Source organism: Berkeleyomyces rouxiae, assembly GCF_048999995.1.
Source record: "Berkeleyomyces rouxiae strain 22BRR77 chromosome Unknown BrBRR77_ptg000003l, whole genome shotgun sequence".
In the NCBI taxonomy this organism is placed as follows: Eukaryota; Fungi; Ascomycota; class Sordariomycetes; order Microascales; family Ceratocystidaceae; genus Berkeleyomyces; species Berkeleyomyces rouxiae.
The window spans coordinates 3,055,316-3,069,727 of NW_027396493.1; the positions used below are offsets into that span (position 1 = coordinate 3,055,316).

At 55.9% G+C, this 14,412-nt stretch overlaps 4 protein-coding genes across 4 annotated transcripts; 2 read left to right on the forward strand and 2 right to left on the reverse strand.

Annotated features, from left to right (window-relative positions):
* Window positions 1–1,612: 1,612 nt before the first annotated feature.
* BROUX77_004024 (uncharacterized protein) lies at window positions 1,613–6,169 on the forward strand (the record flags this gene model as incomplete). The annotated part of the gene is made up of 4 exons (XM_073748741.1): window positions 1,613–2,113; window positions 2,379–3,075; window positions 3,382–5,354; window positions 5,420–6,169. 4 exons carry the CDS (start codon window positions 1,613–1,615, stop codon window positions 6,167–6,169), a joined length of 3,921 nt encoding a protein of 1,306 aa, XP_073606449.1.
* Window positions 6,170–7,084: 915 nt separating this feature from the next.
* Window positions 7,085–8,297, reverse strand: BROUX77_004025 (uncharacterized protein; the record flags this gene model as incomplete). Its single annotated transcript, XM_073748742.1, has 2 exons — window positions 7,085–7,723; window positions 7,788–8,297. The coding sequence occupies 2 exons, from the start codon at window positions 8,295–8,297 to the stop codon at window positions 7,085–7,087; spliced, it is 1,149 nt and encodes a 382-aa protein (XP_073606450.1).
* Window positions 8,298–8,703: 406 nt separating this feature from the next.
* BROUX77_004026 (uncharacterized protein) lies at window positions 8,704–10,158 on the forward strand (the record flags this gene model as incomplete). Its single annotated transcript, XM_073748743.1, has 1 exon — window positions 8,704–10,158. One exon carries the CDS (start codon window positions 8,704–8,706, stop codon window positions 10,156–10,158), a length of 1,455 nt encoding a protein of 484 aa, XP_073606451.1.
* A 1,098-nt stretch (window positions 10,159–11,256) lies between these two features.
* Window positions 11,257–13,752, reverse strand: BROUX77_004027 (uncharacterized protein; the record flags this gene model as incomplete). The annotated part of the gene is made up of 1 exon (XM_073748744.1): window positions 11,257–13,752. One exon carries the CDS (start codon window positions 13,750–13,752, stop codon window positions 11,257–11,259), a length of 2,496 nt encoding a protein of 831 aa, XP_073606452.1.
* Between the last annotated feature and the right edge of the window lie 660 nt (window positions 13,753–14,412).

Sequence of the window (14,412 nt, forward strand, 5' to 3'; positions counted from 1 at the left end):
AGAGCGGGGGGGGGCGCTAAAAGAGACGCTAACATGCATTCAACCAGCCCTGAAGATTAAAGGCAGATTTCCACATCAGCCCAAAAATGTCGCCCAATTAAGACGGTTACAAATGAATGCATGTGAACAGGAGTAACAACCTCTCCAACGCGGCTCGCTCGATGCGGGTTTTGGCTTTCCATGCTGCCACAATCTTCTGGCAAAATAAGCTTGGCTTGGATATAGTTACGACTAAGCGAGCTGGGACATTTGCATTTCTGCTTCATGACAGCCGGAACGAACAGACTATCAGACTTGCGCCAGGGATCAGGGTTTTGTCGCAGTAACCCTAACGCAGAGAGCCTGTATGTATGGATGTACATACATACAAATCCATGTCCAGCACAGCAATGCCAACACGCCGGGCTTGTTTCTGTGCCCCTTCTCGCGCTCCCTTGTGCCGCCCCAGACGCGTCAATACCTCAAACAAAGCACACTATACTTGTGATTTGTTCTCCGTGCCGTTTTGCTATTCTATTTTGCTTCTTCCGCTCCGTGTATCCCTCTTTTCCAAGCCCTCCCAGTGAAGCTTTGACGCGCCACAACCCTAAGCCTACCACTGGTTTGTCGCTGTTATAGACCCTAACCCTGGCTCCAACCCCCAAGCCAAAGTCCGCGACAACCAGTCCCAGGCCAATCACGCTGCCAAACACGCTTCTTGGGTTCTTGGGGGGCCGTTGATGCGTTGTCATTTCTCTCCTTTCACTGAACTAAACTAAACTGCACTGACTGCCTTGAAGGTGCTCTGCCCTGCCACGACTCTCTACGACTGCCAGTGCCAGGCCTGAATAAGGGTCTGCCTCATATGTGTGCTCCGCCGTCTTCCCACACGAATTGCACGTACATCCTATAGTTGGTTGCTGTCTCCGCTTTAGCACACGCAGGCTGTTGCTGTTGGTGTTGCTGGCTGTTGCAGAGCTCAACCTCAGCCTTCAGCCTTGACCTCAACCTCAACCTTGGCCAAGTCCATTCCTTTTTTTTTTCTTTTTCCCTTTTTTTTTGCTCGTTTGTTGCGTCTCCCGATCTCCTGATTGATCGCCCGCTCGTTGATTGCACCGCATTGCATTGCATTGCCGTGCTCTGCTATGCTCTGCCCTGCTCTGCTTTGCTCCAGATTCAACACCCACACCAACCCGCCCAACACTCCCCACTGCTGGCTGTGCTGGCTGGCTGGCTTTCTATTCAATCCTCCATCGCCATCGTCTTTGGCCTCTAGTTTTCTGCTTTGGCTACTGCCCTCCCCCTCCCGACCTGTAGCTGCGCAACTGGCCCCGACTGGCCCGCCGACTCACCGACCGACTCGCCGACCGACCAGCCGATCCGATCACCAGCCCGTCTACTGCCTTCCTTCTTCCCTCCGCCACTCCGACTGCCGGCCCTCTCATCCATCCGCTAGCCCACTGGGGAACACTCCAGAGAAACCCTCTCAACGCCTGACCACAGTCACAGCCCAGTGCTCCCCATCAAAAAATTCACTTCACTACACGTCTCATCTGCCAGTGTGCCATCATCCGCATCCGAATCCTCTCCCGCTTCCCAACCTCCGCCGCCTCGTCTCCCCCCCACCAGAGCAATGGCTTCCGATCACGATGCCTCCTCCTGGAGGGTCCCCGACCGCAGTCCGACTCGACCTCCTCCCGGCACCATCGCTTCTACGCACACACCCCAGAACCCAACCGCCGCTGCCGCCCCGGGCCCCTCTTCCTACGACGCCGACCCCTATACCAACAACTTCCGCACCCAAACGCCTGAAAACCCCTACATGAGGAACTCCGTGGCCCCCCTTAATGGGCCTCCAGGATCTCCTGCTCGTAATCGGAGCCGGCCTCCTTCCTCACAACCACCCTCTCACGACCACCCCCTTTCCAAGGCCCAATCACACACTCAGGACGATCACTCTGCCAATGGAGGTCCTCCAGCCCCGCGGGCCAGTGCTGACCGCCAACGCCCGTCAAAGTCCGGCCGCTCGCCCAGCGGCCAAGCCCGCATCTGCAAAAAGTGTGGCCAGGTCCTGACTGGCCAGTTCGTGCGCGCCCTGGACGGCACTTTTCATCTCGATTGCTTCAGATGTCGCGTAAGCCTTCCCCCCTCCAAATATCTCCTTGACCCGTCTCCCTCCCTCAACCCGTTCACCCCTCGCCTCTCGCCCCTCGTCCCTCGCATCGCCCCCCCCCCTCTCTTGTTCCATCTCCTCCCCTCCCTCTTCCCCCCCCCCCCCCCCAAAGTTTGATGCCCTCGCCCCCAGCAAATAGGTAGATGGCTCTCGGGCCGGCAGCCGCCTCCACCTCCCCTCCTCAATCCATTTGACTGCCTACTGACTTTTTATGCTATCTCTTTAGGACTGTGGTCAAATTGTAGCGTCCAAGTTCTTCCCCGTCGATGACGAAAATGGCGACGGCCAATATCCGCTCTGTGAAACCGACTACTTCCGTCGCCTTGGCCTCCTCTGCTACAAGTGCGGGAATGCCTTACGAGGCTCATACATCACCGCCCTCGACCGAAAATACCATGTCGACCACTTCACCTGCTCTGTCTGCCCTACAGTCTTTGGTGCTTCCGACAGCTACTACGAGCACGAGGACCAAGTCTACTGTCATTACCACTACTCGACCCAGTTTGCACAACGCTGCAATGGCTGCCAAACAGCTATCCTGAAGCAGTTCGTTGAAATCTTCCGCAATGGCCAGAACCAGCACTGGCACCCAGAGTGTTACATGATTCACAAGTTTTGGAATGTGCGTTTGTCCTCATCTGACGAGCCAGCCCCTGTACAAGGTACTGGTACTCAGTACGACCGAGAGGTTGTTAGAGAGGCCGAGGAGCGCATGGAGGCAAAGGTCTATCAAATCTGGAGCGTCCTCTCGGCCTTTGAAGAGTCCTCAGCCGCTTGTATCTCAGACATGCTGCTCCATGTGAGTAACGGTGCCCACCTAGACGGCGTCATTGTGGCAAAGCGCTTCATCTATCATGTCGAGATCCTCTTCCAAAGCGCCGATAGTCTTGATAACACCATGACCATTACTCATGGAATGAAAAGTAAGTAGACCATTGATTCTCCATCAATCACTTGTCACAACCCCTTTGTTGCCTTGTCCGCTAGAGTACTGCCAGCACATTGTCTCAATCATGGAAGCCATCTGTGCTCTCATCAACCGGCACCAGAAATGATTGAGACAAGTTCGTGCAATCTGCCGCTCTCTACATGTTCCTTGGCGCCGCATTGCACATCTAGCGCCAATCACCATGCTTGGGAATGAACTATTGCTGTTCCTCTATTCCACATCTCTGCTCTACCCTGGCTTCTATTTTGCTTTGATGACCACTTACTAACTCTTCAAACAGGCATGTCCTATGGCCGCGAAGCCAAGATTCTTTGCAAAAAGATAGTGTCTTTCTTCTCACTACTTTCCAAGACCTCAGAAAACCCCGGCGGGAAACTTGGTGTCACGCAAGATCTTCTTTCCCTGGTCACTGGCCTTGCCCACTATCTCAAGCTGCTTATCCGCATATGTCTCCAAGGTGCCCTCAAGTTGGAGCGGGAGGCCAAGTCATCCGACGGCATCTACCAGTTTCTCGATGACTTGCGGAATCTCGAAACACAGGAGATTGAAGAAAACCCACTTCTTATCATGAACGGCAACTCTCGGTTATCTGCCAAAGATTCAGATCACTGCGCTCTTTGCAACAAGTCGGTTGAAGATGAGTGCGCCAAGAACGGCGACCTGCGCTGGCATATAAACTGTGTCAAGTGCGTACATTGCTCAACAGAGCTTGGCCGGACCCTGCAAGATGCATACTTCAACGCTTTTGACAAGCGAACCTACTGCAAGAACTGCGCCAATACTTCCAACGACAACCAAACCCCATTCGAACACATTACCAAGTTGCAACAGTATGCTTTCCTGCTCAAGGTTGCGCTTGCCCGACTCCTCGAAATCCTGCGTACCAATGGTGCCCTTCCCAGCTCCAATGATGACGCAAGTGGCTACACCTCAGATGGACACCATACCCGGCACGCTCACAACCACGGAGAGCCTCGTTCCCAATCTCAGTCTCGCATCTCTGAGCGCCGTGAATCATCCTACGAAAACACACTCAACGAAGTCCGACGACTGCGTAGCACGCGCCTGGACAAGCATTTGTCTTCGAGTGTCCGCAAAGCCCGCACATCTCGTATCATGGACGGTCCTGACGGTCCCGGGTCCGGTGACAACCATTTTGCGTCCCGCGACATGATTCCCGAAGATGGCTCTCCCAATGGCCCTGGCGTCGTGGATAAGAAGTTGAGTACAATGGATGCCCTGACGCTGGACGATTTGCCTCGTATTGTGGCTGCCGAACAAGCAAAAGAACTTCACCACCATCCTAGAGGCGATGGAAAGCGTAGCATGGATCACCCGTCCAAGCAGGCTGGGTCTCGCGCCCAATCTCTAAATCGAGATGACGCAAGAGCCGGAAACAGAGACATGCCGCAGCGGCTTGGCCGTGTTTATTTCTCCGAGATGTCAGGGCTGGAGTACTTTATCGTACGCCACCTTGCTGTTTTGACTATGCACCCCATGGTCGAAAACCAGTTCAGCCTCGACGAACTGCTCGGATTCATCGAGTCTCGCAAGCCTGCGCCCTTCTGGAAGAATCTGCACAAGGCCTTCAAGAATGATGGACGTAAGGCTGTCAAAAAGAAGGGCGTGTTTGGCGTTCCCTTGGAAGTCATTATAGAGCGGGATGGTGCCGAATCTACAGATGGCCTTGGCCCTGGTGCTTTGCGAATCCCCGCTATTCTCGACGACATTATCACGGCCATGCGCAAGATGGATCTGTCAGTCGAGGGTGTGTTCCGAAAGAACGGCAATATCAAGAAGTTAGGAGAGCTTTGCGAAGCGATTGACCGTGAAGGTACTGACAGTGTAAACCTCATGGAACAGCCCGTGGTTCAGGTTGCTGCTCTGCTCAAACGGTATCTGCGTGAGCTTCCAGATCCGCTCATGACGTTCAAGCTTTACAGATTGTGGCTTGTAGCCGCCAAGATCAAGGACCAGGAGAAGCGGAAGCAGTGTCTACATTTGACGTGTTGCCTGTTGCCCAAGTGCCACAGAGATTCTCTTGAGATTCTGTTTTACTTTTTAAAGTGGGCAGGAACCTTTCACCAAATCGACGAGGAGTCTGGATCTAAGATGGATGTCAAAAATCTGGCTACGGTCATTGCTCCCAACATTCTCTTTGCCAACGACCGAGCGCTCGCTCTGGACAGCGAGCCCATGTTCGCTGTGGAGGCTGTCGAGGTCATGATTAACAATCTGGAAGAAATGTGCATGGTAAGTGTGCGATGGGCACAATACAGTTTGCAATGTGATGTTCTGTTGCTAATAATATACTACAGCTCCCTGACTATCTGGTCTCGTTGCTCAACGACCAGAGTCTCTTTAACAGCAGCAACTCTGATCTGACCACGAAAGACATTCTTCGACGGTTCCAAGACCGTCAAGGAGGCCGCCAGCCTTCGGAAGGTTTCAATGAGGTATACAACCGTGCCGATCTCTCATCCCGACCGCCGCCCCGCCGTTACGATACGGACCCTGCTCTGTGGCAACAAGAAACCAGTGTACGCCCCACCATGGATCCCCCTAATCCTGCGTACGGCAGCAGCAGTCAGCCATCCACTCCTCCCAACCAGCACTCCATCCCGCAGCCTCACTCGGAGCCGCGGGCTACCTCTTCGCACCAGCAGGTGCCGCCCATGCAGGGAAATCAGCAGCCCCCCAGCGGCCCCGGCAAGCACTATGGGCCAGCCTCGGTGCCTTCGATCTTGCAACAACCGCAGCCGCCTCCGCAATACATGCACATGCAACGAGAGTACGGCTCGCCACAGCCGCCCCAGATGCAGCAGCAGAAGCCTATGCACGGCCCCCCTCCGGCCGGCCAGAACCCGGCGCTCCGCGGCTACCGCCATGAAGACGTGTCGCCGTACGGCGCGCCACAGGCCTACGACTCGCCTGACGCCCGGCCCGACGACGACCTGCCGTCCAATGGCAACAACGGGCAGCGCTCGGAGTACCGGACTTCGGGAAACTGGGGACGGCAAAATAATGCCAACCCGGGCCCGGGAGTCGGTATTGCAGGGAACAACTAAGGTGTCTGTGTGGTAGAGGGTGGAAGGTTGGTTGTGGTGGTGGTTTGTTTGTGTTTTTTTTCTCTCTTTTTTTTTCTCTTTGATTTGTGGACTTGGTCCGTTTCTTTTCTTCTTCTTTTCTGGGCTTATCCTCGCAGGTCTTCTGTGTAACCGAGGCTATACATCATGCTTTGCTTCTTTGCGGGATACTCTCTTTTGCTTCTCCTCTTTCTTTATTGCATGGTGTCTTTTTTTTGGTTTCCTTCTTTTCAAACCACATTTCTTTTTCCTTCCTCCCCCCTCTCTCTCTCTCTACTCTTCTCTTCTTCTTGTGGTGACGACAGCTTGTAATCTTGGGGTTCATCTTGCTGGTCTTTTTTTTTTCTTTTTTTTTCCATCTTCCTTGTGTTCTTAAGTTTTTTTTTTTTTCTTTTCTTTTCCTTGTCTTCTTGCGGCGCTATCGAAAGCCTGTCGATTTTCTTTCTCCTCTTCTTCTTCTCCCCCCTTATCCCTCTCTGCCTGGTATGAAGTCCTCGTACGGTCTTGCTATGATGTCCTTTATACCAAGTATAATGTCTCATTGAATCCTCAACTTGTCAGTTGCGGGCCATCTACTTTGTTTTTTTTTTGCGCTTCCTTCTTCTCTCCCTTCATTCCATAAGCACATGATGTGTCTCTTCTTGATTTTTATATCTTGTCATGATGTGTAGTTGTGAGTGACATGTGATAATCAGCTATAGTACTAGTGGGATGACATTATATCTAGAAGTATGGAAGAAGAGTTTTCGTTTCTTTTGAACGCGTGGACATGTATATTAGAATGTATATAATACGACTTGGCGAGATGTCATCAGGCTAGCTAGATAGTAGGGCCAATAAAGAAAAGAGACAGACATACAGAAGGAAAAAGAAAACACAACCAGGCCACATTTTTGTTCAGTGAGCAGGCGCGTCATTCTCCAACGACCACGCAACAGCTCTCTTGATTCCCTCATCTAGCGACACAATCGGCTTGTACTTGAGTCTCTGGCGGGCCTTTGAAATATCGAAATACCTAGTCATGGTGGAGTAGATGATGCGCTGGCGGTTAAAAGTCGGCGGCTTGCCCAGGATAGAAAAGACGACTTCGCTGACATAGCCGAGGACAAGGCCCAGGCCACGCGGCAGCTGCCAGACATGCTCGGTGCCGCGCGACTCGCCGGCGGCGCGCCAGACGGCGCGGCAAAAGTCCCAAAAGTAAATGGGCGCGTCGTTTGTGACAAGAAAGGCCTCGCCGTCGACGCGCTCCGTGTCGAGCGGGATGATGGCGGTGGCGGGGCCGGCACGCGCGCAGGCGAGCAGCCGCGCGGCGGCGAGCAGGTGCGCGTGCGACACGTTGCCGACGTAGGTGAAGTCAAACAGGTTGTTGTTGGCGCCCACCTGCACGCTCGTGCGCCCGCTGCGGTAGATTTGGATCATGTGCTTGGTGGCCATGCCGTCGGCTTCGCCAAAGATGCCGCTGGGCCGGATAGCGCAGGTGAGCAGGTGGGCGGGACTGACGCGGTTGGCGGCGAGGACGAGGGCTTCGGCTTCGGCCTGTGGGGGGCGGGGGGGTTAGTGTGGCACAGGCGAGGTGTGGGAGTAAGAGGGGGGGACGGACCTTTGTCTCGGAGTAGTACGATGACTGCTTGTCGCCGCGGATCACAGGCCATTCCTCGGTGACGTTGAGCAGGTCGCTGACGTTGTCACTCAAGATACTGGCGGAGCTAGTATACACCAGGGCCTTGACGCCCGCCTTCTGGCACGCCTCGATGACGCAGGCCGTGCCGTCAACATTGACCTTCTTGAACAGATTCTTGTGCACGTCATCGTCGCCCTGCGCCGCCGGCGACGCCGTATGGATGACCACGTCGGGCCGCGCCGCTGCGACCGCCGCCTGCAGCTTGGCCGCGTCGGTGATGTCGCACTCGGCGTACGCGGCGCCGGCCACGCGGTTGCGCGCGCACCGCAGGTCGACGCCCGTCACGCTCGCCGTCGCCCACAGCGGCGACGACAGCAGCTGCGCGATGATGTGGTGTCCCAGGAAGCCGTTGCCGCCGATTACCATCACGTGCCCCAGGTCGGTGGCGGGCGTGGACGCGGACTCGGGCAACGGGGCGGTGGAGGCCATGGCGAGGGCGGGCGGTTGGATTTCGGAGGTGCGGGGGGAAGGCCGGAAATGCGGGAATCGCTGGTGTGTGAGACAAATTGAATTGCGGTTGTTCTTCGAGAAACACGTGTCAAGCTGATGGCGCTGGTGGTCGGATGGTTTGGTTGTATGATCGTCTAGCTGGCGTCTTCTTTGCCTTGCGTCTCCATGAAGCTTAATTTCAGCCACGTACTTTTGACCCGTATCGATAAGGGCGCTCAATGACACTGGTTGCCCTGGAGTCCTTGTGTAACGCCAGATAGCCACTTGGTGCGACAAAGCTGTTGACCGCAGGTTTCGCCTCGTGGCTACCGGCAACACCGACGACTCTGATAATAGCCAGGGGCTGCTTTTTTCTTTATTTTTTTTGTAAATCTAGCATCTTGCCATGTCTCATACATCCGAAATCGAAGTACTCGTGCACTTTGCTGCGCCCGGCTCAGCCGCCGACGACACGCGTTACCGCAGCCTCGCCGAGGCCTACCTCAACTTTACTCCAGCGCGTCGAACCGACGTCGTGCGTGGGATTGCATCGCCAGAGCGGCCGGTGGGCTCTCCATTGGAAGCGAGGCGCTCCAGTCAGACGTCGGCGTGCAGTGACGCGCTCGAGACGTTTGGCGGTACGCAGGCGTCGTTCTCCAGCGTGCTGGACAACGCTGGCTCGCCGCGGGTGCGCGTGCCGACGGCCGGTGTGAGTGTTGAGGGATATGGAGGAGAAAATGGATCATATGTGTCGGATACACAGGTGGAATCGCAGCAGGATTTGTTCGCGGATCATGACTCGTATCCCGAGTTCCAGAGCGTGACGATTGAAGAGTTTAACTCGCCGGAACGCGTGATGCAGTATTTCAAACAAAGACGAAAACAGCAAGACTGTGATGAGACAGTGGTTGATGAGACGAGCTTTGGTGGTATTGAGACGGTGCCTTCATCGGTCCCGCTGGTAGATGAATACGATACAAGAGACCATTCACCTTCATCGGCCACACCCCAGGAACACACAGTGTTAACGCACACAATACCATCGTCCCATCCTCCTGAAACCCCTGAGAACATCCCATCAACAAACGCCACAGCATCGCCATCCTCACCACACGTCGACACAAGCCAACCCCCGCCATCCAGTATCCCCATCCATACCCGCAGCCCTCCGAAACCAGACGCCCGAACGTCCCTCCAACGCTGCACCTCCGAGCCCACTATCGCTGCCACCCATGCACCCACTCTAACGAAAACCACCAGCGACCTCGGCTCGCTCTCGCGCTGGACGGCCCGCAGGCAGACGCCGCTCTCGCGGGCCGACGTCCAGCAGCGCGTACAAGAGCACGAGCGGCGCGCATCCGCCGCCGCGCCACCGCCGCGCGAGTTCCAAGAGCAGTTTTACGACGCGCTCGAGATATACTCGCCGGAGCCGGCAGTGGCCGACGTGCACGTCACGCCCGACGACTTGATCACGCCCAAGCTGCACCAGGTCTCGGCGGACCTGAATATTGTCGAGCGCTTTGGGTTCCGCGTGCAGCGCGCGGTGCAGCCGCTGGAGCGCGGGTTCTGGCGGATTGATACGCGCGCGTGGCCGCGCGCGTTGGCGCAGGCGGCGTGGAGGTTTTTGGCGAATTGGGTCGGCGCAGGGTTTGCGGGTTGGGGCACGCGGTGCTATCGAGACGAGAAGCGGACGTGGCTTCGTGTGTATTGTTGGGGCGTCGTGATCGGGCCGATATACGGGTTGGTTTATTTGGCGTCGGAGAGGAGGTTGAAGACGGAGAGATCGGAGTGGATTGATGGGGATGGGGAGGCGGTGGTGGTTGTAGAGGCTAGAGAGGGAAGACGAGGGAGGGCAGAATAGGTATGAAGAGTGTTGTTAGTATGAGGTGAAGCAGGAGGGAGAACACCTTGATGAAAATGTCGAGGTAGTAGCAATGGGTTATTTGATATATCGTGCCATAGACGCAGGGCACAAAGACCAAGTTTTCTATTTAATTAATGTACAGCTACCGAGAACTGTCTGTCTAAGAAGCTACCATGTGTTAAGAATGAGTCTACAAGTCACCATGAAATCACTGTCAAATATTGGAACCAGGGTTTTATATGAATCTCTCTTGAAGCTTTGAGTATTACTATTACAGGGACGCCACGAGACTAGAAGAATCCCCGCTGTAAAGTAAGCTGTGACCTGCCCATCTACAAAAGATTTTCTCTCCCGAAACAAGTTATATAACAAAAGGAAAAGGAAAAAAAAACAATACACAAAGAAAAGTAAGTCAAAGATCAGCCGACACCGCAACCGCGAGCAGAACTCGACACCCGAAGATACCAGGAGAAGACCACTGCCAGGGAAGAGACATGCCGCCATATGTAAGACAGATATCGATATACTAAAGATAGGAAAAAGGAAAAGCACAGAGGAAATGAGGGGAAGCAATTATGGGTAGACACAGAACAAGGCCGCCAATGCTGTGCGTCTTCGTCTCTTCTGGGCTCGGCTCCAAGGCGGAGTCCGTTGCCGTCCAAGAAAGAATGCCACAAGCCGCGTTCCGTTCATAGCAACCCTTGATCACCGCTACTGATGAGCATCAGACTATTTTTCATCCACAAGGAATCCCGTAGCAGTCTAGAGAAGTGCGAGAGACTGAGATCCAAATATCTCGGGAGAATGGAGAACAAATGGAAACAAGAACGAGACAGGAAAGTGTCGGAGAAAAGAACCCGGCAGGAGAAGAGCCAGGAAAGAAGACAAAGGAGCAGGAAGCACCCGCAGCTCTGAACTGGTGATGTCAAAGAAGCATGTAATAACGGGTATCGTAAGGATCGTAAGAATGGAAAGTGGTAGCTTGGTGGCGAATGGAGGGCAGACAAAGACGAAATACACCAAGCAGGCAGCCTGAACAGTCAGACACCCAGGAGATGCAGCCCTATTCCCGTTTCAATATCAAGGGATCTGTATTTACAGAGCAGCGAAGAAGGCAACCAGAGCGGCAACAGCAACACTGGCACCGGTCATCTTGGAGGCACCGGCAGTCACGGGGACACCGGTGGGCGAAGAGCCAACAACGCCGGACGAACCAGCGGCGCCGCCAGAGGGAACGGCAGCGGGGACCTCAGCGCCGGGAGCAACGGGAGAGCTGGACTCGACGGGGGCACCGTAGTCACCACCAGCGGGGGGCTGGACGGGAGAGTTGGACTGGACGGGGATTCCGTAGCTGGTGGTGTAGACACCGCCGGCAGGGTTGGTGGGAGCGGGAACCAGGTTGACAACATCGTCGGTGGTCTGGAAGTCAACAACGGGGATGGTGGCAGTGGAGGTGATGGTGGAAGTGGTGTAGGAAGTGGCCTCGGGGACAGTGGAGGTACCGTTGGAGACACCGCCAGTGGGGACGGGGACAGCAGGGTAGGTAGCGCCGGGGGTGCTGCTGACGGCGGGAACGGAGCCAGCGGGGACAGAGCCAGAGGGAGCAGAGCCAGCGGGAACAGAGCCAGCGGGAGCAGTGGGGTGAGAGCCGGTAGGCTCGCAGGGCACGACGGTGGTGGCAGTGATGGTGACGGTGGCGTAGACGGGCATGACAGGCTCCTCAGTGACAGACAGGACCTTGGTGATGGAATCGACACCAGTGACGACGCAGGGGTTGGAGCCGACGTGGGAAGCGCAGATGCCCTGGACAATCAGCAGAGCCTTCTTGACCTCGTCATCAGACTCACCGTTGGAGTAGATGCAGTTGTAGACGTTCTGGATGAACTCGGCGTTGGGGCAGTAGCAGCTGGCATCCGTGTTGCTGGCGCAGGAGATGGTGTCCATCCAGGTGTTCAGGCAGCCAGGGACCAGCTCGGGGTACTCGACCTTGGGGCCGTTGTTGGCGGGAGTGGTGGTGACGGGAGAAGAGGAAGAAACCAGCTTGGTGGAAGAGACAACAGTGGTGGTAGAGCCGACCGAGGTGGTGACACCGGTGGTGATGACGGGAACCTCAGAGGAGACAACCTTGGAGACGGTGGAGGTGGTGGTACCAACGGCGGTGATCTCAGTGGTCTCGTACGAGGGAACGGTGGTGACAACAGGGACGGTGTTGACCTTGGTGGTGGTGGCAACGCGGGTCTCAGTGACGGGGCAGATGGTGGTGCTCAGGATGATGGTGTCAGTGACAGTCAGGACCGAGGTCTTCTCCGCAGCAGGGCAGTCAGTGACGGTGGGGGCGCACGAGGTGATGGTCTTGATCTGGGTGGTGAAGATGGTAGAGGTCTTCAGGTACTCAGTGGTGTAGGCAGTGGTCTCAACAACGTGGGTGGTGGTGCTGGTGCTGATGACAGACGAGGTCAGCGAGGAAGAGGTCGAGACGGAGGTGGTCTCAACGGGAACCTCGGAGGTCTCGGTGCTGTAGACAGTGGAGACGGAGGAAGCGGTGGTGGTCTCAACAACGGCAGTGGTCTTGGTGATGGTGGAGGACTCAACAACGGTGCTGGTGGTCTCCTCACCGTACGAGGGGACGGTCTCAGAGGCAGAGGTGGTAGCCTCGGTGGTGGGGACCTCGGAGCTGGAAGTACCCTCGACGGGGCTGTTGGAGGTGGTGGTCTCGCCAGCGGGAGTGGTGGAGGAAGCAGAGGCAGAGCTGGAAGAGCTGGTCTCCTCACCGTACGAGGGGACGGTCTCAGAGGCAGAGGTGGTAGCCTCGGTGGTGGGGGCCTCAGAGCTGGAAGTGCCCTCGACGGGGCTGTTGGAGGTGGTGGTCTCGCCAGCAGGAGTGGTGGTGGTCTCAGCAGGGCTGGTGGAGGTGGAAGACTCAACAGCAGTGGTCTTGGTCTTGGTGGTCTTGACCTTGGTGGTCAGGCTGGAGGTGGGCTTGACCTTGGTGGTAGTAGCAGTAGCCACGGGCACGCTGACGGTCGAGCTGGGGGTCTTGGCCTTGTTGCAGTCGAAGCTGATCTCGGGGATGGAGACAGCGCAGCCGCCGGCCGGCTTGTCAGGCTGGTCGGGGTAGACGACAGTGACGTTCTTGGCACCACCGCACTGGTTGTTGGGCACCGAGGTACCGTACTTGGAGCAGGCCGAGCGGGTCTTGCAGTTGCGGCCGTCAGGCATGTCGTAGTGGAACTCCAGGTCGCAGTCAAACTCGGGCTTGACGTTGAAGGTCTTGATGGAGAACTGCTCGACAGTGGTACCGTCGCAGCCAATCTTGGGAGAGGTCTCCTTCTTGCCGGTGCAAGAACCCTTAATCACCTTGTCGGTGTTGAAGCCAGTCTCGCAGGACCAGCCCTTGAAGTCGAAGCCGTTGTAGTTGCTGACCTGGCCAACGGGCATGTCACCCCAGGTGAAGCCGCCCTTCTGGGCCTCTGTGCACTTGTTGTCACAGTTGGCAGGGCTGGTGTACTTCTTGGAGGAACCGAAGTTGTAGGTGGCCGAGGCCTCGCCGAGGAGGGCGGCAGCGACCGCGATAACAGCAGCGGACTTCATTATGAACGAGGGGGGAAGTATTAAGAGAAGTGAATATAAACAAGAGTATAAAAGCGAGTGTAGGTGCGGCGATAGCAAGTATCAACAGATATTAACGTTCTACCAGTGAACGGAGTATAAACAAAGACGAGCTGTCAAAGCAAAACGAGTGACTTTGACTGTAAAGAGTGATACCCAAAGGCAAGCGAGAGAGAGAGAGAGAGAGAGAGAGAGGGAGGAGGTGCTTGTGGTGTGGAGAGAGAAGGAGAAGATTGGTTGTCTGGTGGGAAGTTTGGCGGCTATATATCCTGTTTTCTGGGTGCGTGCAATCCCCTCCCACACTCTCTCTTTCTGACCGTCTGTCTCTCGCTGTCGTCGTGGGTTGAACCGCCGCTGCGCAGAGGGGGGCCGTGTCCTCCATGGCTGCATGGTGGGAGGATCCCGGCCTGGGCTCGCCCACACGCCCCCTAGCACCTGGGGATCCCACCCCTCCCCCTTTCTCTGCCCTGGCCCTGGGCCTAGTCCTATTCGGGATCTTCACGACTGGCTTGCCACGGGACCCCTGTCCAACGTATGAGTGTGGAAGTGTGGGCGAGTTTAGTGCTGAGATGAACACAGCCAGCGAGCCAGTATGACAGGTTCTCTGGCTCTGGGCCGACGATCAAGCGGCTGGCTGTGCTG